This window comes from Rhipicephalus sanguineus, chromosome 10, assembly GCF_013339695.2.
Source record: "Rhipicephalus sanguineus isolate Rsan-2018 chromosome 10, BIME_Rsan_1.4, whole genome shotgun sequence".
Taxonomy (NCBI): Eukaryota; Metazoa; Arthropoda; class Arachnida; order Ixodida; family Ixodidae; genus Rhipicephalus; species Rhipicephalus sanguineus.
In genome coordinates, this window is record NC_051185.1 from 56,062,257 (window position 1) to 56,087,919 (window position 25,663).

General features: G+C 47.6%; 1 protein-coding gene across 1 annotated transcript in view; it reads right to left on the reverse strand.

Moving 5' to 3' along the window:
• The window catches only part of LOC119371895 (sushi, von Willebrand factor type A, EGF and pentraxin domain-containing protein 1), a 138,590-nt gene that overhangs the window by 25,116 nt on the left and 87,811 nt on the right, over positions 1-25,663 (reverse strand). The window contains exon 2 of the mRNA XM_037642350.2: positions 811-1,005. Coding sequence (XP_037498278.1) covers positions 811-1,005 — 195 coding nt within the window. The remainder of the gene's footprint in view (positions 1-810; positions 1,006-25,663) is intronic.

Genomic DNA, 25,663 nt, shown 5'->3' on the forward strand with positions numbered 1-25,663 from the left:
ACCAATTAACCGAGGCGGTTTTGGCTTGTTCGTACACGTACTGCATTCTCTGCTGACAAGTTTGTTATGGGGAAGTTATTTTACGAAAATATTAGTCATTGAAGTTTCGCTTCTTCGTTATAGACAATATAATTAGTTTCATCGGCGTGTGTTACGCTCGGGTTATATTTTGCTGCTACTTATTCACTACCGGGGGCATAAACGTCAACAGCAGCGCTGTCGGCGCCATTCTCTGACGATGAGCTCGAGCGTAGTGTAGTAATGTAATAATAATGTAATAAGAATGTAATGTAGTAATAATACGCCAATACGATCAGAAGGTATAATTATTGCATAAAGTGAGTCAAATATGAATTAAGGTTGATTAAATAGATTCAAATGTAAATTAAAGAGGAATCGCATGTGAATTAAAGTTAGTTAAAGGTAAATAAACCGCGATTAAATGAACTGTTAAGGTGAATTAAGGCGAATAAAATGTAAATTAACACATCGGCAACCAAGTCTCAGTATGTGGAATCCGTGGTGATGTGGCGACTGACAAACAACAAGTATCATGATGTGACAGTAGGAAAGAAGTGTTAATTTTAAGGGCTCGTTTTTCTTTGTTATACACAATATTAATGAGCACTAACAGACATTGGCATTATTGTCTTGGCATTATTGTCCTTGACATTATTGTCTGTTAATGCTCATTGATATGATGTGACAGTGCGATCGACTGTGAAGCACAGGCTTTCGCCTGTGCCTTCCTTGTCTGATCAAAGACGTATACGGTTCCAGATTGGCTATTTAACGGACGTCAATACGCACCGCAGACGGGTAGCGCTCCGGACCAGGTTCCGTTGTCGAGGCATTGGCGCGTGCTCTGTCCGAGCAGGTTGAAGCCGGAGTCGCACGTGTAGGAAACGGTCTGGCCATTTTCGTACGAGTCCCGGATCAGGCTGATGCGGCCGTACGCCGGTCTGCCCGGGAAACCGCACTGCTGCAGTTGTTGCTGCTGCGTTCCTGTAAAAGCAACGAAGAAAAACAACGACGGCTAAGGAACAGGAGTGATTCCACGAACATATACGACACTAATAAAAAATTGAGGCTTGGAACCAGCCCAGGCTATTGACAGTGTATATTAAGGCGAGAACCTTAGATGCCTCATTAAACGCGAAAATTGACCCGTCGGCGTCAACATGAATGATGCAAAAAGTCATCACATGATGACGTCACATTTGTGACGTCGTTCCTGATGACGTCTATGTGTGACGTCATCCTAACGTCGTCATGACATAATGACACGACATCGTCGCTTGGTCAAAGGTGGGCCGATCCCGGAGGCAACGCAAAACCGCGTTAGGTGCAGAAAGGTTTGAGGGAGGGGGCGGACTGAGAAGAGAAAGGATGGCTTTCGCCTTCGAGTCGTCTTAATCGAATGCGCTAGGGACTCTGCATATATTGTTGAGTAGCGAAATCCTTAGGTTGAGACTGAATGAAGAGAGTGTTCTTGTTATATAACATCTAATAGCCAATACTGACATGATCAATACTCATGAATGAATGATCAATACTTGAATGATCAATGATTAATGAATAATCAATACTGACATGAGCCATTATTGACCATCATAGCTACAATTTAAAGGACATTTAACAAATTTAGTCAACATTACCAATTATTAGACACAATTGGCCATCACTCACCCAATATTGACCAACTATAGCCCAGATTTAGCCAACGTGTGGCAGCACTAGTCAACACTGCCAATCGTTAACCAAAATTGACCATCGCGTGGCGAACGTTAGCCAAAACTGCGTTAGCAATCACTCAGCCGTCACTGTCTGGGTTACATTATATAGCCAGTGCTAATAAGTGCTGGGAGAACGAGAGTAAATATGGTAGGCCATAACATTACCAGTTACCGTTTGTCATTCGCTAAGCTATGCCCTCACATAGAAAAAAACACTGCTCTGCGGACATCGTGGTCATCTATGCGTGAAGCCATCAACGGCCGCTGTAATGGCTATAGGAACAAGGTTGATTACTTGACCTTTACGCTGTAATTAAAGCGGAACAATAGTAGTTATCCCATTAGTTCCTTGTGATCACGTTAATTTCAATGACACAATCACTTGCTCGCTTGGGACACGTGAGAACAGGTTAGATAGCATCAGATTTCGCTCTTAAGGCTGCTTTAATGTCGAATAGATCATATTGCAGCTGGCAGTTAGGTGTGCGAACCTCACAATCTTACGCTAATTGTAATGCCGCCGTGTTTGACGGGGTGAAAATCAGCAGTGAGATCGATGTGCAAGTAGGGTAATCAGGCACGCCCTGCAGTTTCACTTGTACTATAGTGCAGGTATATAGTAACGTGACGACCGAGTCGCATGCTCTCGGTGCATGGGTGAGCCATCAACAGACAAACGTATATGTGTGCAGGGACCGAAAAGGAGAGTCAAGAAAGTAGGTGGCGCCACGATCTATAACTATTGTAGTGATCACGCATATAGGAAAATTAGGGGGGCGAGATTATTCGCTCGTGCACGACCGCGTAACATTGACACGGCGGCTGATATATGAGCGCACCACGCCTCGTATAATTTCGCGCAAGGTCGCCCTGCAGTGCAGCGGTTAGACCGCGACATCGAGCTGCGTTTAAGCGCGGCTATGGTTAACCAAGGCAAAGCTAAAACGCGTCCAATGCAGCTCTCGGTGATTTGCCCGGTGGGTTGTGTTACTGTGCTATAATAATAATAACTGTTGGGGTTTAAAACCACGATATGATTATGAGGGACGCTGTAGTGGTGGGCACCGGGAATTTCGACCACCTGGGGGTCTTTACTGTGCACCTAAACCTAGGTACATGGGCTTCAAGCATTTCGCCTCCATCGAAATGTGGCCGCCGCTGCCAGGATTCGATCCCGCGACCTTCGGGTCAGCAGTCTAGCACCATAACCACTAGACCACCGCGGCGGGTGGGTGTGTTACTATAAGCTTGACTGGTTGTATAGAGCATCGCATGAGCAATACGAAGATATGGGTGGGTCTCCACCAGTGGCGAGTTGTTTTTTCGTCCATATTAATTAATTTCGTCTTTATCTGATTATTACTGCACACTGATTACAATCTACAAATAAGACACTCTATGCTTCCCTTGACTTCGTTATCTGTCGGCTTCACATTGTCGCGCACACGAAAAAACGGGCATTACGTTGCATTCCCTTTCTTTCTTTATAAGCGTGATTCTGCTACGCGATACAAGGACGCGCTAACAGCCAATCTAAATGTTCCGCTTAATTCTCACGATCCGTGGCTTCAGAGCAGCAGTAATGCGTCAGTAGAAGCCCTGCAAAAGCGCCCCAACGACATCTTACAGCAAGCTAGCTTTCATCATAATCATATAATCATCATCATGATCATGACTACACCCGCTGTAGGGCAATACGGACCCTCCCATGTTGTACATAGTCGTTTCCATAGGCGTGTGCACGAGGGGAGCAGGGAGGCGACCCCCCCCCCCCTAAATCCCCTAAGGGGGGGGGGGGGCGCAGATTCTGCCCCATACTTTTGATCAATCGGACCTGTCTGTCCCTTCGTTGCTTAGAGCATGGTTATGGCCACGCAGGTTCTTGACGATAATGGCGGCCTAAAGCCTCAGATGTTGCATTCCAAGAGCTGTTCAATTCCCATCTTTACTGCCGGAAAGTCAAGGACCAAAGGCAGGCCATTGTGAGACACACGTCATCACTTCATTTTCATGTTTTCATCCATTGTTAAGCATGCTGTCTTTCGGACTTCACCAACTGGGGTGGGTGGAGGGGGGGGGGGGGGCGCTTAGACGAAACATTGCCCCCACCCCCCTTCCCCCCGATAGGGAACCCTGTGCACGCCCATGGTTGTTTGGAAACGTTTGACAATGACTCGAACGTTTCGCACGACGCCAACATCCCGTCAGAGCTGCTGTGTATCGAGACCGGTGGTCTATTCGACACGGTCGTTGCACTATATGACAGATCAGCGAGCCCCAACGGCGTTGACGTATATTTTCGTTCAGGACTGTACGCATCGACCTTCGATCGAACGCTTCTCTGACGGCCTCTCCAAACATGTATATAGGCATACTGAGCTCGCATTCGTCCTTCTCGTCGCTTGCTTTTCTCACCTCGCTTTGCCACGCTCCGCTGCACGGTGTGCCTGCGCGACACAATCGACCCGCATCAGTGTATAGCTCGCGCTCGGCAAACAGGCCTCCGATCCAAACGTGTTCCGTCGTTCGTCTCTCAAATCAATTGTTGGACACGCGAATAGTGCCAATTGCTTCTGCAGTCCGTCATCATCCGACGGCGTGGTGCGTTGTGAATGGTCGTAATTTGCTTCCGATTGCGAAGAGACGGATGTTCGACTGCCTCTTGCGCAGGCGTGCGCGGGGTTTTCCATAAGGGGGGGGGGGGGTGTTCCGCCGCAGCTTCCCCCCCTTCCCCTCCCCCTCCTGTTTGAGCCCGAAACAAGACAAGCCTTGCCATGGACGCAAAAATGAAAACGAAACCATGACGTGTCTCTCGCAACGGCCTACCTTTGGTCCCCGGCTTTCCGAGGCTAAAGATGGCAAGTAAACAGTTCCTGGAATGCAACGTCAGGGGTCTTCGGGTGCCATTATTGTCAAAAACCTGCATGGCCATAGCCCTGCATTTCAAACAATCACGGGACGTATCCAACTGAGTAAAGGAATGGAGCAGATCTGGCGCCCCCCTTAGAGAAACAGGGGAAGGGGGCGCATTCCCCCCCCCCCCCCCCCCCCCTGTCGCACGCCTATGCTCTTGTGTAACGGCTCGGGGACGGAGGGTGCATTGTTGGGTGAGAAATCCGGCGCTGTTCTGCAGTGCGGACGCATTCTTGGCTCGTGGATGCTTGCGCAGCCGAAGGCCGCGTGCGCACCACTCATACACGTTCGCGCGCTCCTCGAGTCAAGGACGCTGCCGCGTTTCGCTCGACGCAGCCGAGAGGCCGACGATGCGCAATGAAGACGTTTCCCTCGGCAATCTCAGTGCAAAGCAAATACAGCGCGAAAAGAAAACAAGAAAAACTTACACACAGTGCTGTGTGTAAGTCAGTCTTTCTTGCCCCAGTTTGTTCGCGCTGTACTTGTTTTGTAATGGATTACCAAAGCGCCCACGCCACCCACGCTTACACACTCATCCCGGTGCGCCACTGTTATGACTGCGGCTTGTATGTGCAGCTGCACTTAGAGAAGCCTTCGAACAAGAAATTTCGATTGGTTGGTAAAACTTTATGGAGTCAACGTTTCTCGCTCGCTCGCTCGCTCGCTCACTCACTCACTCACTCACTCACTCACTCACTCACTCACTCACTCACTCACTCACTCACTCACTCACTCACTCACTCACTCACTCACTCACTCACTCACTCACTCACTCACTCACTCACTCGTATAATGATTGTTCACTATCCACAGCATTTGTGAGATCAAGGTTAGGTTGGTCAACTAATTGGTCAAGCATAGTCCAACAGATAGCACCAACACTTTTTTAGAACCTCTTCCATTGTCATGCTCATCATGACGTGCTCATCATGACGAGAGGGTACTTTTTATTCGTGTCAATGTATTTACATGAACTAAAACTAACTTTATTCCAACATCCGATGAACGATGAAGGCCGTGGCCAAAAAAATTCGCTACACGGGCTTCAAAGAGGCTACGATTAAGCACACGTGCAGAGGTCAACACACCTGTCTAAAACGCTGGAACGGCACGCTCCGGCACGTTACGGCACGCTCCGGAGCCGTGTATGCCGATGACAAGTAGTTTGAGATAGCCCACGCCTGAGCATTCATTCTAAGCGGTCATGCATGCTCCGGATAGCGCCGTTCCAGTGTTCTAGGCAAGTGTGTTGACCTCTGCACTACAATTTCTTTGTCACCGCATTGTAGCAATGAAGAAAAGAAGGGGAATCTTAAGGGCTCGTTTCTCTTTTTGCTAGACACAACATTAATTAGAACTAACAGACAAGAATATCTACTAGTTATAATTGGTCTTGTAGCAATGAGTACGCTACAGTAGAAGCGCCGGCACAGGGTGACTGTATCATCAGCGGCAACCGCGTCGTACCACGGAAAAGAACAGTATCGGAACGAGCGCTGTCACAATAAAACGGCGCGTTCAAACAGCACTGCATGCACTGTATAGAAACCTCCTGCGCACCCACCCAACACGCTCAGCAACAACAGCAGACCATGCACACTCCGATGATGTCAAGGGCCGCCCGCTCGCCCTAGATTCTGCGCACGTCCGTGCTTACATGTGGGGCGAGAAAGTCGGCAGCGAGCAAGCGTTCACGTTGAGAGCCGCATATGCTGCTGCCCGTCTGGAGAGAACAATACCCGTGACGCTGCTGCGGAGGCATCGCAACGTCCGTGGTGTCGCGGCTGCCTCGCGTTTGCTGCCGCTTGTCCCCTGTGATGTTGTCGCCATACGTGTTACTCTGCCGCCTTCACAACCCGTTCCCACACCATGCGACCGAGGATAAGACATGTACAGGGTGGTGACCGAATTCACCAGAAATTTAGTTCCTGAAAAAGAAAAAAAAAAGAAGGCCTCGCTCGTCGCCTTGGCTAAAGTGTTACGCTTGCTAAGTTATGATTGGGTAAAAGCTTCATGTTGTGTTTGCGTCTATTGTCTTCGTCCTGTCATAGTTCGCGCCACTTTGTCAAACGGCTATGCATGAATTACCAACTCGTCCAATCTGCCACGCTTGTGTTTTCATTACTGGTTAAGACAGGGGGCGGGGGGAGGTCGAACCCCCCTGCCCCTAGAGATTTTTCAACTTTGCATGTGTATATATAAAAGCGCACATACAAACAACACATGCAGAAAACATACATAGAGGGTGGTTGACCCACTCCCCCACCACCGAAAAAATTCTGGCTACGCCTCCGGTTTCTATAGTACGGGCGAACTCGTATTCGCACAGGCGTCGCACCTCGTTAAAGCAAGCTGCAATATGCACAAAAGAAACTATCGTGATTCGTGGCGTCACAAGGGCATAGTTTTGTAATCTGAAACTTCTCTATGGATCTGTCACACACTTCTATCGTAATTTAATCACCTAACTTGACTTGGATTTCGGCAGAAGTGGCATGGGATCTGTTGTTTAAAATGGTTCCGCCAACATAAACTGACTTACAGCATATATTCTGCAGTCCAGTGGAGTGATGAGCATGCGCACAATATCGCGATTACCCTGCCATTTATTGAGGTTAGGTCATAGTCAGGGGCGTTGCCAAGGTTAGGTGCTTCTCCAACTGCGCAATTAAAACACTCCTGCACATTGTTCACACTTCGGTTTCTTTTGATGCTTCGGGGAGAATTACTGGCCCTGACCTCGAAGCCTGTGCTTCAGACGCGCTAAAGCAGAAAATAAGCGTTACAGCTTGGTTAAGTCCGTTCACTCTCGAAACGTTGCAAAGGACATGGAGCTGCATGACGTCACGCGGTACGCCAGCAGAGACGGAGGGAACAACGACATCGTCCGAGCGCGCATCTTCGGCTACCCTTGTGTCGACGCTGCGATCTTGCTTGCAGCAACGAGCGTCGCTTCAAACAAAAGCACGCCCGCACGTAGCGCTAAGGACCGGAAGACGCAATTAGGGCGAGCCAAAGCAGCGCCCGCGATGCCCTCTTAAGGGCGTGCGTCGTCATCAAGCAACAGCTGGTTCTTATTATTTTCTGCTCTTGCCGCGTTGGAGGCCACACACACACAGCGACGATTCGGTCCAGTGGCAGCAGAAGCAAGAGCACCAGAGAAATGAAAGCAGCAGCTCCGTGCCCCCGCGCTGAATGGAGCAACGTCACTGCAAGCGAGCTCCTTGTTTGGTGGCGGCTAGAGGGGGGGGGTGCATGGAGGGATGGACGGCGTTACGTTGGCACCTGACCCCGGAAAACAATGAAGGTCGCACCGTCGGCAGCGATCCGTGTTGTCTCTTCTCTTAGCGGCGATCGCGACGACGCCTGAAGCCACCAATCACTAAACACTCCCCCCCCCCCCCTTCCCAGTCTTGGTTCTTCTGGAGAGAAGGGTCAGTGACCCTGCGGCGCCACTTCTGTCGCAGTAATAGACCAGCGCCGGCTAAATGACAGAATGAGAGTACGAGAAGCGTTCCTTGTTCCTTGCTAAACTCCTGTGCAGCATTCCTTGTTAAACTCCTGTGCTTTGGACTTGCTTTACCGTCCTTTCGTACAGGCAATCTTAACGAGACAAAGAAACAACCTCGCTATCTTGGAAGCTAGTTGTTAAGACGGAAGCGTGTCATTAAAAAAGTAACCACGGGGAAGCGTTTTCGAGATTCGTCTTAGCAAACAGCTAAATGGAGTTGCAGCCGCGTTTCGTGCAGCACTCGCCACGTTCAACAGTGAGAAAATGACTGTCCGGCATTGGTCCAAAGTTTATATATATATATATATATATATATATATATATATATATATACGTACGCATAGTAACCAACAGAACAAAAATTGTGGCTGATTTTGGGTAGCGTTATCTGAAAATGCTGCTAACGTATAGCGAATAAGTAAGCATTTAGGAGAAAGGAGGAATGAAAACAAGAGCGCGACGACTAGAAAAAAAAAAGAAGAATCCATATGAATATGGCAAGTGCTGAAGAACGAAGCTGTAAGAAATATTATAAATGTTATTAGTTCTCAACGGAAGAAGGGGCATTTTTTCTTTTTCGAGGAACTCGTTCCTTTGTTAGACCCAACCAAACGAATCCAACAGGCAGTCAGGCCAAGGAAAAGCATAAGCAACAATAACTGTTGTCTTTATGTTTAGTGTGGTAATTGTGACGTAAATTGATATGAGTTAAAGTGGACGAAAAAATCACCCTTTCCGTTCGTAGGAACCGAACCCACAACTTTCGACTTACGTAATAATTACAGCACTACGGTTAAAGAGAAGAATTCATCACTTCTATGCTTTTCTTGGCCTAATTGTCTGTTGCATTCATTAGTACTCAACTAATACGACTAAGAAAAGCAAGCACAACTCACAAAGTCCGAGAGACCATGTTCACTGCAACATAATTATGCAGTTATAGCGTCAGGCCGTCATCTAAGTGGGGCTTTCGGTTCCTTTGTACCTATACATTCAACGTGTCGCGTTTCCGCGTAGAATCGCTGTATTTTATGAATTGATTCAACGTAGCCCGGCGTCACCATGCATGAGGCAAATATTCCCAACAAACTAAATGCTTAATGAGAGCGACCCAGAGCGCCCTTCTCCTCAAAAAAATCAAAATAAATAAAAATAGATCACTCAAATATCCTACCCTCCTTTCCCTTTACCTGGAAGAGCTACGGCGCTGACTGAAACTGTGCCGTGCACTATGCCATTTGGAATAACGTAGGGCGCAGGCATCACAACAGGTCCGCGCAAATACGATATTCAGATAATACCAGGCATCTCAGCAGGATATCAGAAAGATAGTTATCACAAAGACCAGGAGCTCGGCTCGACTCTGACAGGGACAACTCGGACTAAAAGTCCTTAACTAAATGCAACCGTGTGGCCAAACGTTTGCATACTTACATTTCGTGTCTGTTGTGCCCTTCGTGGCTATTCCTGGCCAGAAATGGCCAGTTTTGCATTCGTTCAAAACTAGCCATTGAGGTTTAACTTGCCGTGTGTCGAGTTTTTCTAGCTTTGTCTGAAAGCGAAATGTGCTTGCCTCATGATTACTTCGCGTGATGCTACGTTTGAGCTTGTTCAAGAGGGAACCACAAAGCACACACACACACAAAAAAAAAAAACATGAACTGGTCACCATTATATATAAAGCGAAAACACGGTTGTTAGACCGGTTGTTACCGTTCATTTTCAAAGGGCGCGCCCTTGCAATAGTTGGTGTGATTAGCATTGTATAGTTCGCGGATATATGCTAAGCAAGGGAACGTCCACCACGTTGAACGAATGCGGATAATTAACCTTATTTACTGTTGATAGATACATACCTCGGTATACCAACAGCAAGTTCAAGAGACATGCGCACCATACTTTCAGAAAACTTCTGATTTAGAGGAACTTTGCGGCAATAGTTGACGGGTGTAGTCGCCGTTTGTGAAATGCATCAGTAGGAAAGAAGCGTTTGTAACTCATGCATTCCAGAGAGTAGCTCACCCCGCAAGCGTAAACTGAACTCTGCTCTCATTTTCGATGTGCAGTCATTTAACTACCTCACCGTAGCGACATAAGGCGAATAAAGTGGTTGCATTGAACGCAGGTCCGCTATAATTGGATTGCAGAACAGAATGAACACTGAACAACAAATGCCGTACCGCTATCGACGCACCCGGACAACAAAAGGCATCACGGATGAAAAGAAGAAAAAGAAAAGTACGATCGCTAGACCTTGCAGCGAACCCAACGGAGCGTAAGGCCTAGAACAAATAATACCTTCCTCGAGGCGCCGCACAAAAACAAAGAGCCCTCATCGCATCGAGCGCGCCGTTGTATACCTGTAGACAATGAGAATCCGCGGCGCAAGCCCCAAATAACTGCATTCCGGGCGGCCATAGCCGGCATGGTCGTATAGATAGCGGGCCTCCGCAATTAGAGACGAGGCTTAATCAAGAGACCGTTGGTCCCTTCCAGTGCCTTACTCTGAAGGCTTGAAGACAGTACGGTACCTCTGCGAACACAGAAGCGAAGTGAGCGTTACCGCTGACCCGAAACTATGACTGCGGGCCGTTCGAAAGAGTCGAGTCCCTTACTGTCATGGCGCAGAAAGACAGGCGGCTGGGCCTATTAAAGGAAGCGCGTTTGGCTCGCTTGAGAAGCCGCGGCTTTGGCTGTGACAGTCTCTTGCGATGCGGTATGCAAGACGGCTTATCTATACGGCATTGAGTCGGCTATACGCCGGGTATGCATAGTATACGTGGCTTCATCTGAATGCCCGTACGCCTTTATGGAGCCCGCGGGGCCCCAGGTCTGTGACAGGTACAGACCTCTATCCGCGCGGGAACTTTCTCGTGGGTCAGTGGTCAAGAACAGATGGGGGTCTCGGGATCTCAGTATCTCCCATGCCGTACAGTATAGTGTTGTGACGGTTAAATAGATTCTCTCGCTGGCCGCTCATGTACGGTCAGGCTCTCGGACGCTCGCGACGTCTGCTGACCTCATTCAGTCCATTGTGAATGGTCAAGTTCAGCCTAGGCTGTGGGAGACGGCCGAGGGAGAGGGGTGCTATATCCGTATCAAAAGGAAGGGATTGAAGAAAGGGGGAGGTGCATGCCGTGTCTCTCGTGGCAGCGACGTGCTCTATAGGTGTAGGGAGGATCGTCGCATTAAAGCACCGTCACGCACGCGTACTCCGCGGGACATGCCGCTTTTGTTGGGCGCTATTTTGCTTCGGCGATGGTTCTGCGTCTCCGAGCTGAAGTCCATCTGGCCGCGCCGTTTGTGAGGCGTTGGTAGCCACTCCGTCTTGAACGGTATACGATTGAAGTTTTACGCGGTGAGCACTCACAGGTCTCTTCTCCCCACCCAAAATGATGACTTTGTTGGAGTTAGCGTCCGTCAACTCTGTCATTATCACGGTCACCGCTATCATCATCATCCTAACCATCACCACCATCAGGGGTTCAACCAGGAGGTAGAACATCGGGCGCGTGCCATTCACACTCCTCCCATTTCCCATGGAACTACACCATAACTAGACCATAACTACACCATAAAACGACGCCAGGCAACACCTGGCTACCACCTAGACACCATTGCTCAGACGAAAGGATGCCCCCCTTCCCCTTCCGAAAAACAAATCTTGCTAAGCATTGACGATCCTCATAACGGTCATCATTACTTTAATTACAGCCGTATACGCAAACGTTCACGTCTCACTCGCGCAAAATGTTAACGAAAGTTTGGTCCATGATATGTACCGTGTTTTCCGACGTATTATAGACAACATATATCGTGCTTCGTTTTTTTTTATTCTTTTTTAAATCGAAACGGCAGCATTCGTGAAATGTCGCTACCACTCGGCCTTCACGTTACGTCATCTTTAGTTCCATTACGTTCTTTATTAATTTATTTCGTCATCGAGACGCGCCATGGGCCGGCTTATCGGAATGTTCTCTTACCCAAAACCACGGTGCCCCAAAACGGACTCGACGACAGCGAATCGATGTCCTCGTCGCGTCTAGCTTCCCGGGGATCCGGAAGCTACGCGTTAGAAAGAGCGCGTTACGCCGGACGAAAATAGATTCGCAGATCGCACGTCACGCAGTGCGGGTGTAATTCACAGAGGTTCACCCACACCCGACTGAACGCACGTTCTAATCACACACTTCGCCGAGGAAGCGGTTCGACGTTTAAAACCGTCCTTATTTCCTTTAGCCTCTAGCATTTTTGTTTTCTGTTCTCTCTCTCTCTCTCTCTCTCTCCCATCCCCCTCGTTTTCTTTCTACAGCAATCCTGTACTTGTCAATAAAGCCCGAGGGCTGGAGCCGCGGCGTGGTCCTATACTCTCCGTCTCGGCTTCATGTGAGGTTGCCCAATCGTTATGACGAAAGCGCCCATCGAGCGCCGCTCGTTTAAAAATGAAGAGCTGGGGAAGTCGCGATAAGCCGACGTGGGGTAATTACCGCAGAGGTGCCGAGAGTGAACTGTGTGTTTCAGCTAGGAGTGGGACTGATTACTTGCGGTCGCACAGACTATATTCGGAGTTCTGACGTCACTTTTTTGCGGTGCCCGGTGACCTGACGAGAAGGGATGCGTCTGATGTGGCCGATGGCGACCACGTCAGCGGGCGTCGTTGTTAATAACTGTTGGGGTTTTACGTCCCAAAACCACGATGTGATTGTGAGGGACGCCGTAGTGGAGGGCTCCGGAAATGTCAGCCACCTGATGTCCTTTAACGTACACCTAAGTCATAAGCACATAGGCCTCTAGCATTTCGCCTCCATCGAAATGCGGCCGCCGCGGCCGGGATTCGATCCTGCGACCTTCAGCGTCGGTGTTGAATAATACTGAAAACATTTGTGACCAGTCCGTGCGTTGGACGCCGGTTCAGATGCACGGGTGCCAGAAATTTCTGTATTTTCAAGGCGGACTATCTGTGAAATGTCTTACTTAATATCGGTTTAATCCTGGTTATTATATCGATATTCTGTGGGTAATATGTATTCATGTGATTATAGTAAGTGTATGTAATATAGTAACGGAATCTCAGTTGTCATAATACAACTATTAATTTAAATTCTAGTGTCTATTATTATGGTAACATATTAGTTGACAATGCCGTTTCTTTTTGCTTTACTATCATGAAACGACTTCGTCTATTGACATTTTTTTTCTGCGTGTCGCTATTCGCTATTGTCGAAGTTTCTAACCGTGCGCAAAGCGTGGTCAGGCTTCGGTGCTTTTTTGCTGTTGCCGCCGTTTCCGTGAAGACGCACAATAGAATCTTTCTTTTGTTAGCCAATGCTAACGAGTGTTGGTAGTAGGTCAGTAAATGCGGTATTTGAAGTCACGTGGCAGTCACGCGCTCTTTAAGAAGGCAGTTCGTTCGGTATCCGCGCAGATTTTTTTTTTTTTTTTTTTGTCAGAAATCGCGCATCGTCGCTGCCTGTTACAGAATGTGGTTGGGAGAGCACTAGAAAGACATTAGCTTAAATATAACCTGGTGTCCGTAATTTTGTCCTGCACCAGGTAAGAGGTGCCAAGCCGTAATGACAACTCTCTGGACACTGATTACAGAAGTAAAAAAAAAAGAAGTTAAGGCATCTTCGCATTATAGTGATGTCAAGCCTGAAGGAACTGCCGAGCTTGGAGGGCTTTCACAGTTTCTCTTTATTTTTCTCTCTTTCCTGTCTCTCTTTTTCCCTCAGTTTATTTCTATTTCTTTCTTTCTCTCTCTATCTGTTTCTTTCTGTCTCTGCTTCTTACTTTCTCTCTATCTCTCTTTCTTTCTCTCTGTTTCTTTGATTCTCTCTCTCTCTCTTTCTGTCTTGCTCTCTGCTTTTTCTATCTGTTTTTTTTTGTATGTTTCCCTTTCTTTCTTTGTCTATTTCTTTCTGTCTTTCTACCTTTTTCTTCTTTCTTCCCTTTCTTTCTCTGCATTTCTCTCTTTTTATTTCTATCTCTTTCTTGCTACCTATCTCTCTCTACTCGCTCTCTCGCCCATCAGTGTTATTGCATCCCACGCCGGACAAGTCGGCGCACGTGTTCCGGAGGCGAAGCGGGAGATGAAGAAGAGGACGAAGAGAGCGCGTGCCGGCCGACTTGTCGCGTTCATGATGATGATAGTTTTTGTTCGCGCCTAACGGAGTTTCTCGGAGCAAATAAAAAAAAAAAAAGACGAGTTGAAGTACAATGTACTCAACAATTAGAGTGTATCCACACGACGGACAAATCAGCGGAAATCTCGTCCGTGGACGATGGTTCCGCCGCCCGTCCGGCTGCGAAGCGCATCCAGACGGCGGACGAAGCGAGCACACGAATGCTCCGGATAAAATGTCATGGCGGCACCGTCTGAAGCGGGAGCTGCCAGCTTCGAATTTTTAAGCTCTTCGTTGCGCATTACGTGGCCTGTTAGTTGAAAAGTGACGCCTGTATTTGCTTTATGTGTGTATCGAAAGCTTCGACAGCAAAATATTCATGACGATTTCGCACCGTTTCCGAGAGCCGTACTCGCATTCACGGAGCTGTAGGCTTAGCGAGTGCCTCTACTGACAGAACATTAGCTCGGAGATCCGCGGAGCTTTAGCGCTAGCAAATCTCAGAAGCCATACTGTACGATCGTTTGCTTGTTTCTTTTTTCTCGAGATGGCGCGCAGGGTAACGTTTTTGTATTTGTCGTGCACAGTTGGTTTCTAGTTGAAGATGGAGTTGGAAAGAAAGCGACGATTAGCTGCAATGGCTGTAGTTTTGTCAGAATTAAACAGTGAAGAACTCATGTTGCCTGCAAATGTATATATAGCGGCACCATCGGCCAAATCTGCTATGTTAGTCCGCCAAAATGCGGATGCGAAAAATAGCTTGGCATTTTCCGTCCGCGACGTCCGCGGACGCGGCACGGATGGCACAAATCTGTGACGGGGGGTTCACGTGATGCGCCGTCCGCAGCGGAAATGACGGATTTAGTCCGTCGCGTGGATACACCCTTAGGGTGCCGTGAGCTGTCCCTTATGAAGTGTTTGTGTTTGGAACAAAACCTGAACGCTTCAAAGTGCTATGCACTCTAATATGGTAGTGTGGCAAGCTGTGCCTAGAACGGGCTCCTTCGCAAACTAATAAAATGTGTAGAGCAAATGGCGAATGATTTACAGTACTGTGCATATGTACTCCACTGTGGGAGAGCTGTGTGTAGCTGCTCCTAAGCAAGAGTGTCTGGAAAAAAAGAGAACTGATTTAGAGTACTGTATACCCAACTATGGGAGAGTGGCAGGCTGTCCCTAAAATAGACTAAGTTCAAAATAAAGCTAATAAAAAATCAGAAGACCTTCCCTTATCGTGAAAATGGGGCAAGCGAAGCCTGGCGTGTACGTGCCTGATCTTCTTTCTTTCCTTCCTTCTTTCTTTCTTTTTTTCTTTTTTTCTTTCTTTCTTTCTCATTGCGCTATGCTCCATCCTAAAATTTTCCTTCCTCCATGCCGGGGATTGGACCCTCACCCACGTGCTTAGCAGTGCGACACTGGTGTTGCTACAGGCAACAACGACGGTCACAAGTGAAACATTGAATTGCGAGAGTGAAAGGCAAAAATTAACTAGGGTAACGAGAAATCATGCGTAACCTCGATAAAAGATCATATCGCCATGTCAGAAACAGCTGATCGCCGACAAGCCCACGTTCGAGAGAGGCGTCAGTTTTTGGAGAACGGCGAATACATATACGCTTACAACCGGAGTACTTTCGAGGGCTTGATTTGTGTACGCCCGCTTTCCCTGCACTCGCCGACGCAGAGCTTTTCGCGAACTATGCTAGAGTCGCCAGAACTATGCCGCCGCCACCAAAATCTCTAACTCGTAACAAGCTTCACAGAAAGGTTTGAGTCATTCCTTTGCGTGAAGTTGGGTGAGCAGCGGAGCTGACTGGCCCTCCTCGGCGTTCTTCACAAGCACGTTGTGCCTCGAGAGTTCTCACAATGAGCGGTCGACCCATAGTTACCACGCCCGACCACGCCAACGCAACGGCCAGACTCGACCGACGCGGCGAAACACGTACCGAAGGCGTACTGCTCCACTCATGTTGTTTGCACAGCCTCAGGGATCGGCTGACCTTAGACTGATGGACGATGTCAAGCGATGACGTAGTAACGCATATCGTGTGCCGTCATGATGACGAAACATGACGTTACGTGACGTCATCGTTTCCTCGGAGGAAGTCGCGTGGTTTTTTTTCTGTTCGTGGACGGACGCCACAAATCAAGAACGTGTTTCATTTACAGCCCCCACCTGCAAAAAGGGTTTACAACATATGATGAACTGCTTGGAGTACTATGCATACGTACTCAACTGTGGAACATCTTTGTGAAGCTGTCCTTAAAACATAGGAAGTTATCAAAAGCCCACCAGTCCACCGTTCACGAAGCCAAATCTTCAGGCCAGTGCATACGCATTCTCCTGCTCACATATCCTCATTGCTTGTCCAGGATATCCACACGAAAATGTTCTTCAGATATTGTTCGTAAATAATGCAGCTTTAAACGCGTACAGAGCCAAGCAAGGCACTTTACTGGCACCGCATGTTCCTTATTTCAATGCTTTCGACACAAGCAGAAAAACTGACGTAAAGCGCAATTCTGATAATCTGATGCGCCATAAACGTAAGTGGACGGCGGCGTCCGATGGAAGTACTCTGGACTGCACGTGACCTTCGCGATTAGTTCCGGCAGCGCGGCGGAGCTGATCGCGGAGGCCACGCATACATAGCGTGCAACGCTGTGCAGGTGGCACAGAAAGTTCGACTGTCGGAATCTAATAAACCCGCGCCTTTCGTTGTCAACTTTCGTGGTGGCAAGGGCTCGTGAGAAGCCGAGCCCAAGCCTTGCGCGTGTGGCGTCGCGAAGGGCTCCAAATGAAGAACCGGAAAGCGAAAGCAACAAAACGTTAAATTATCTAGAACAACATTTTGACAGCTCGTTTATCTCTTAGGTACAAAACATTTTCATATATAACTCAGGCTCAATAAAGAAAAAAAATCACGTTCTGGCTGGTAAAAACACTAAACGTTTTCTTGGCGTGAGCGCCTCTAATGCAAGAAGTTTCGCTATTAAGACTCCATAATGTTGCACGCTATCTGTGAAACGGAGTGTAGAAAGTACAAGCTTCGGCTAGTCGGTGGGTATGTTACGAGGAAACAAACCGAGAAATATAACATACCAACTGCAGCCAAACTTGTATTTTGTTGCAGGTTATTTTTTCACATCAGACTCTTGCTACCCCTCTAACTATTTCAACGCCGTCATCGATGTTGCAGCAAACGTTCCTTTTCTTTTCGCGCGTTTTCCTTTATAGTATGTTAAGCTTGCAGAAGTGTCGTTAGCTGGGCTAGTGGGCTAGTTGGTACGAATCTATTTCAAATAACAGCGCAATACACGAGGCGCGGCACACAGAAAGGAGGGACAATTGAACAAGAGCTGACTTTCAACTAAGTTTTTTTTTTTTCAACCAGATCACAAAGCACGTGACCGCACAGTAAATGCGCGGCAAAAATTTGCCTATTCTGGCTGGCGCCAAAATTTTCGGCTCCACTTTCTATTTTGTACAGACACAGGAGTCGAAGGCAACGTGAACTTGTGGAGGCGGCACACATCTCCAAACTGTCGCACACGTGTGTCAGTCAGGTGCCGGTGACTTCGCACGATAACCAAATATCGTTTCTTGGGGCAGCATGAAGCATTTCCTGTGAGTGCGTTTTGAAATTGGGCGCGAGCGAAGGCAGGCAATTTTGTTTTTTCGTGCGTGCACTGTACAGTTGTGTGCTCTACGTATAAATATGTGTTTTCTGAAGAAGAAAGCTCAGATGAAAAAAAAAAAAAGCTTAGTTCTTGTGCCTCCTTTTTTCTTACGTCTATCTCGTTTTTTCGCGCTGTTATTTGCGATGTATGCTAATCTACACACGGACTCGTACAGTTTTCTATGTTGCAGTGTCGCTCCCAGTGATAGCGCATTAAAAACAAAGACAAAAAAGAGAAATAGAGGCTCATGTCTGATCGATGTCTTTCACGCATCGGAACAAGCGCATTTATATAGACAAGGTTCAAGGCATATCGGCTATCGCGGTATCGACCGGCTATCGATTACGCCGCCGCGCCGATTCCCTTTCGTTTTGGAGTTGTGAACAGCAGAAACCTGAAACGAACGAAGAAATATATAACCTCGCCCGATATTGCAAAGCTGGGAACAGAAAACATGGTGAACACACGTGTAATGCGAACGCCGATATCTTTCCGCTTCTCGGCAAACAAGGCGGGCTGGTTTTCTACGCAAACCCGTTTTTGAAAAACTGGCGAGAAAGATCTTAGAATCGCAATGACAGCTCCGTCGTATCGGAGTGCGTTTAAGTGCATTCTTTTTACGTTTGCCCCCGTTTCGCGAGTTCTCGCCTATACAGCTCTACTTTCCAGTTGACATAACAAAAAATGAAAATTGAAAATAAGGGAAATACAAAACGCAAGACCTTTCCCATCGGGCGTGAAATGACGTCCTCGCGAAAAACTGCCGAAATAGGGAACTCGGCCCTTCCGGTTTGTTTTTTTTTTCTTTCTCTTATCTTTCTTCCTTTATTTTTTTGGGTGTGCTATTATTCTGTTAGCTTTTCAAAGCTCTATATTTGCGTGCTCTCCCACTAGAAGCTTTGAACTTCGGAGCAGTTTAGTTCTTCTCTCAGTCGTTTTTCTCGGCAGATATAGGTTTTCGCTTTTCGCCTGCGGGTCGGCAAAGAGCTGTGATGGTGCCTCTCTGCGTGAAGTAAGAAAGTGCGTGCCTGTGAAGAGAGAAAGAGGGAGCGAAAAAAAAAAGGTGAAACTCTAAACAAAGTGTTCCTATTCGGTTCCTGACATGCTGTCGGAGAAACGTCCGTAAAAATCCTGGCGGGTCCTCGGAATCTGGGACATTCGAAGACGTTTGTTTTTACGTATAGCAACTGCAGAGCTGTGGCTGTGAAAGGGGACGATAGTGCTTGATTGCACGCTTTTTTTTTTCGGCGACGTCTCGAAATCTGGCGCGAATGAGACGTCCAGACAGGAATAAAGTGTTTCGAAGAAAAAAAAGGCAATCACATTTGTGCGGCGGCAGGAGTTACGAAATACGAAGTGCGCACGCTAAACTTGTGCACGAGCATTCGTCAGTCTGGGCTAAGACTGACGGCAGGACGCGTCGAGTGCACTGAAACAATAAAATAAATTTGCACAAGCTTGAGCCAACTGTTACTGATACATCATGTGAATTTTAACCACTTCCGTCTGTGATACCTGAACGAACGAACGAACGAACGAACGAACGAACGAACGAACGAAGGAACGAACGAACGAATGAATGAATGAATGGAAAAGGAAATGCGAATTTTTCCAGCGTCTGCTGCTAAGTGTGCACCTTACGTCTGAGGTAGCAGCCATGGTAAAGCATCGTTTCTGTAGTTTCGTAGTCAGGAAGCTGCCGTTGTCGCCCAGATGGGTATGTGCTTTTGTCAAACATTGCGCTTCATCAGCTTAGTCTCAAAATGTATCAGCTTCATCAGCTTGCTCCAAGTCTACGTCATATTAACGAGTCTACAAATACAGACAGAAAAAAGAGAGAAAGTTACACATCTACTTTCAAATGTGAAACTATGTCAATGTTTGGCGTGGAGTTGTATTAAGCCTAAAGCAAGCGTGCCCTTAACAAACCTCTCGAGAGTAACGATTCGCAAGGACGCGCCACTTTAGGACAGGTGCCCTGAGAGACGTCCAGTGCGCCGGCCAACCAACCAGTCGTACTCAGCCAACCGACCGCGAACAGTCGTGTCTAAGCTCGGCCAGCTCCAGCGCTCGTTACGCACTACGACTCCTCCGCCGACTGAGCCTATCGGTTTCGAAGCCGGAAGGCCAACACACAAGACGAACAGTCAAGACCCACTCTTGAGCTGCAATCAACCTGGACGCATATCAACTCCATCCGGTCTGTGCATACACATGGAACCATCCAATCACACAAACCTCCCATCACCGTCCCCACTATGACGATCAACGCTCCTCGGAGCGGAGAAACCGTGAGAACTGTTCTGGTGATAGTCATGGAGATGAAAGGCGCTTACGTATCTCCATGAGCCATAGGCGTGCGCAGGGTTCCCCATCAGGGGGGCAGGGGGCGAAGGTTCATTGCAGCGCCTCCCCCCTACTAAGTCAATGTATGAGGCAGATCTTGCGCCCCCCCCCCCTCTTAGGTGACTAGGCGGGGGGGGGGGGGGGGGGCGGTCGCCTATGCGACGAACAACTGTTGGTAATATCAGATGCCAGCCAATCGCTACGCTGGGCGCACTGTAGTCACCGAACATGGTCAACCAATGGGCCAGCAGCATCGAGAAAACGATGAGTTTTGTGGATTTGCTTCCTGATATACCAAATGGCAACGTTTTACCGTAGTTTCACAGAGTTTTGTAACCTCAGTAACCTGCGATTCGCTGATGACATCGCATTGATGAGTAACTCAGGGGACGAATTGCAACTAATGATTCATGAACTGGACAAGGAAAGCAGAACGGTAGGTCTGAAAATTAATATGCAGAAAACTCAAGTGCAACAGTCCTGGAAGAGAGCAGCGCTTTGTGATACCGAGGCACTGGAATTCGTAAAGGAATACGCCTACTTAGGACAGGTAGTAACCGCGGAGCCGAACCACGAGACCGAAGTAACTATATGAGAATAAGGATGGAATGGAGCACATTCGGCAAGCACTCTCAAATCATGGATGGTAGTTTACCACTATCACTCAAGAGGAATGTATATAACAGCTGCATCTTACCGGTACTTACCTACGGAGCAGAAACCTTGGAGGCTTACAAAGAGGGTTCAACTTAAACCGAGGACGACGCAGCGAGCAATGGAAAGGAAAATGATAGGCATAACCTTAAGGGACAAGAACAGAGCAGAGTGGGTCAGGGAACAAACGGGTGTGAAGGACATATTAGTCGAAATCAAGAAGAAAAAATGGACATGGGCAGGACATGCAGCGCGTAGTCAAGATAACCGCTGGTCAATAAGAGTAACTGACTGGATTCCAAGAGAAGGCAAACGCGCGAGGGGGAGACAGAAAGTGAGGTGGGCAGATGAGATTAAGAAATTTGCGGGTATAACGTGACCACAGCATGCACAGGACCGAGTTGATTGGCGAAACATGGGAGAGGCCTTTGCCCTGCAGTGGGCGTATAGTCAGGCTGATGATGATAAAGAGTTTTAGCAGAAGCTTGTACTTCGCCTCTTGCACTCACGCTTTTTGCGTAGTGTCACGTGGTTGCGACGACGAAAAACGCTGCAGTCAAACTGGTATAAAGATTAAGAAATTTATTGAGCGAACCTATATGAAAGAAAAACTCACAGTACCGCCATAAAGCAATACACACCAGACAATAATAGACGCTCTGGCCATTTCGCGGCAACGTCCGCGGCTGAGCGATGGTGCTTCCACTCTCCCGTTAGAGGGCAATACGTCACTACTTATCTCAAACAAAATGCACATACTATATCTACTAACTTGTTCTCTAGTAACTGAAGTTATTAGTCATCTAGTAACTGAAGGTAACTGAGAAATAATTGGAAGTAATGAAAAAGTAGTCGAGTGTAATTTGAAGTAATTCAAAGTAACTAAGAACAGTAAAACGTGTTGCTGGGTTAGTTGGCGCATGCTTACCGAAACACAAAAAAGACTCGTACCATCAAGGAAGGATTCAAGACAGAACAGAAAAGGGCGTCTCAGCGTAGTTAACTTGTCCGATTACGCCCTTTTCTGTTCTGTCTTCAATTCTTCATGATGGTACGCGTCTTGCTTGTATTTCAGTAACTGAGAGTAATTGAAGGTGACGTACGTCAGAATAGCGCAGGCGTTATTGCCTTTCGCCGTGAAGTCGTCTTGGCATGCGACAAGGGACCCTGCGATTTTTCTTAATATTCTACGTATATACTGCTAGATGCATACGCTACTCATTATTCCAGCGGCAGCTGATCGTACGAACGCGGCGCCACAGTTCTGGGGCAATTTTCGCCGGAAGCTCTACGCATCAGCGGGCGCCACACTTCACCCAACGCCATTCTTCCGTCGCTCCTCGCATCCTTGCAGTCGCTGTACACACTCCGGGCGGCGCACAGCTGAGTCATGCCTTTGTTACGTCGTGCCAGCGTTGCTTTCAAGGATACGCGCGGCCGAGACGTCTCCTAGCGCTGCTTGCGAAGCCGAACGGGTGGATACCTATTTGCGCAGCTGGCAGAGGCTGTGTTGCTTAACTGATGACACAAGCGCGTGGAAAGGACGTTAGTTGAGGTAACGCCGTTAGTTTACGTAGCGAAGTAAGATGCCGCAAGAAAGTGAAAACTCCGGAGGAAACGCCTGCGATGCCAACAGGTTTATTACATGTATGAGATTCTTAGCTCGTAATCTCCTCTTCTTTTCCCCGTTGCGTTTTATGAACTAGGGGCGGCCAGCGATAGTATAGGTGGCCTGGCCTACCGTATTTATTCGCGTACTACCTACGCTGATTAGCTCTGGTTAATGCTAACGAATTGTGGCTGAATGATTGCTATAATGTCAGTCAGTTTTGGCTATTGTAGGCTATGCGCTTTTGTGGCAGCGACATTGCATTTCAACCCACTCTCAATCTAATGACGCCCACTCATATACATAAACAACCCGAGTTGGTTCTGCTTGAAGTATTATTCATGTTCACTTGTAACACCCTCAAGGCCAATGACACTGCGAAGAGGAGTGGCCATGAAGATATTCGAAGGTGTTACGATTCGGTTGCAATATGGAAGAAAAGCCCTGCTAAATATAAAATGTTAGCTAGCCGGAAAACATAAGATTGTCTTAGGAAATGGCCAGAAAGCAAGAAAGGTTTGTTGAACAAAGAACATATAGGGTGTAGTTTCATAATACATTGTTAGTAATGGTGATGTTGTAAAAAGATTAATGTTGCTGGGATCAGTGACGACCACCACACCAACAAAATTTGCTCCATGCAAGCACTTGCGCTGCAAGTATTTGCCTAGCACAAGCCGGGGTGTGTAATGGTTTCTGGCTTTTCACAAGTGTTTTGATTTGCCGTGTCTTCTGAAGCCGTTGATGATGACACACGTCACAGTGCTCATCTAACCATTATTGGTAACAACTGCCAGCTGTACGATTGGTTGTTACCACATGTCCCTCTACAAGACTCCCACATGCATATGGGGTTTGATCGATCTGACTGAACAAATTTGAAGTGAAGCACCTCACTGGTTAGTTGGTTTTCTAAACGATCATTGTATCTCATGGACTTTCCTTTTGGTTTTATCACCGTCAAACGACACGCTTCTCCATTTTTTTTTTGTTCGAAACTAAGGACGCACCCCTATAGCGCGAGCGCTTTTGCGTACGTGCGGAGAGGTCGGATGGTGGAAACGTCCCCACAAGGGTGCTGATATGACTCATCGAGGCAGCCAGCGATCACGTGAAGCGGCCCGACTTGCCACATCATGTGTTTGACATTGCCGTACCGAGTTGAAATCGAGGTCTTTTCTTCGTGCCTGTCACCTTTTAAGCCATATACGCTTACATTTACTACGTTTTGTGTCACATGTCTTACTGCGGTGTCACAATCGTCCTTATTGTACTTGGCGCGTGGTTTGAGGAAGTTGCGTTTACCCGATATCTCACAGCTTCGGTGTTTGCATTACCGTGCATATATTGGCTGGTTTTATAGTTCTTAGCTCTAAGTGACCTCGGCGGTACGCGTTGCAGAGTCGGCGATTGTCCGGGAGGATAGGGACTTGCATAGCTGCATTGGTGGAGAGGGGGTAGAGAGGGTGTTGGCACGAAGCCGAAGCTTAGGCGACAATACAGACCCTTCAGAATGAACACGGAAGGAGAACGCTTCTACAGCGCATGCGCAGGTGAAATTAAAATTTGTTGTTGCCAAAGCCGAGATCATTCGGCCTTATACGGTGAAGTGTAACACTTGAACTTTAAACTTTAAAACAAGAGCTTTCGAAACTCGTGAAGCTAAAGGTCGCGTTATTGTCGAGAAAGCTGCCATGCTATCGACGACACCGATAACAAAGAGACCACGGGAGCAACCCAATATCGAACCGGCGTTCAATGTGACGGTGTCGGTACCGTTGAGCAGAAAGCAATAAATAGTTTCACCAACTGTGACAGGACACCTTCAGTTTTCTTTTCGAACATTTTCTCGTAACTCCTTAAAAGAAAGACAGAAGGAAAGCAGGAAAGGAAGAGAAAGAAAGAAAGAAAAAAAAGAAAAAAAATGAAAGAGAGAAAAAGAAAGAAGGAAAGAAAGAAACGAAGAAAGAAAGAAAGAAAGAAAGAAAGAAAGAAAGAAAGAAAGAAAGAAAGAAAGAAAGAAAGGGCATGAAAAAGGAAAGCAGAGCACGTTTAGCTGGTTTTAAAAGGGCGTCCCATTCAGTGTAGCACAGCAAATACACATGACAAACTTTCGATGAAGTGCACGATAGCATGTTCTAGTTTAAGTTTCACTGTTCAAGTTTAGCCAGACTCACGTTCAGCTCACAACGCGAAGGCGCCGATCTCGGCTCTCACGTGCGCGCAGCCCTAGCGGCAGCTGAAGGCACTAGAAATATCCCACGTTTTTTTTTCCTCGGTCTCTCTGCCAGACTACGAAACCCCGCCAGTAGCAGCGAAGACAACCGCGCTTCACAGCCTTCTATATATACCGATTGTCTTTCCATCAAAAAAATTTTTGTAAGTGTTTTGGCGGAAGCGTTTTGAATCTCGTGACGCATCGCTTATCCTTCACGTGAAGTGTTCCGTGCACAAAGCACGACGGATCTCGAGCACGCACTCGCACTCAGCACAAATTCGGAGATGGAGCTGATCTCAACAGACTTTTACCTTCGATGGCGCCGAACCGGGAAGGGATACGCCGGGGCGCTTCCAGAAAAGATAAGCACTCGATATCGTTTTCGATCGCTCGAAGAACAAAACAAGTTTTTGTCCTGGGAGGAACGACGAATGGTTTATTCATTCATTCAGCGCACGATTGATCCGACTGCTCGAGAAGAACCGTCTCTGAGGGTCGCGAACGAAATCTAGGCACGCATTTTGATAGAGATACGGAAGACCCGTGTTCGTGCTACTCAGCCTTGCTGGTAGCGTTTTCCGTTGCATTGGGAGCTTCGAGTAAAAAAAAAATATATATAAGTGGGTCGTACAAAGTGTGGCGGATGGCCGCAATGATAAGGCAACCACCATATGCGCTTTGCGAACGGTATTGCTGGGGGAAAATACTTTAAATTTTATCTAACAAAAGTGAAATGGTCGCGGCTCAGTTACGGAACAGAACACTTCGTTCGAGAGCTAGCTGTAAGTTACGTTTCGGTCTGATTGTAACCGCACCCATAAGGACATTCGCAACGCAACGTTCTCCATTTAGGGGTGGGGGCGTGGGGGGAAC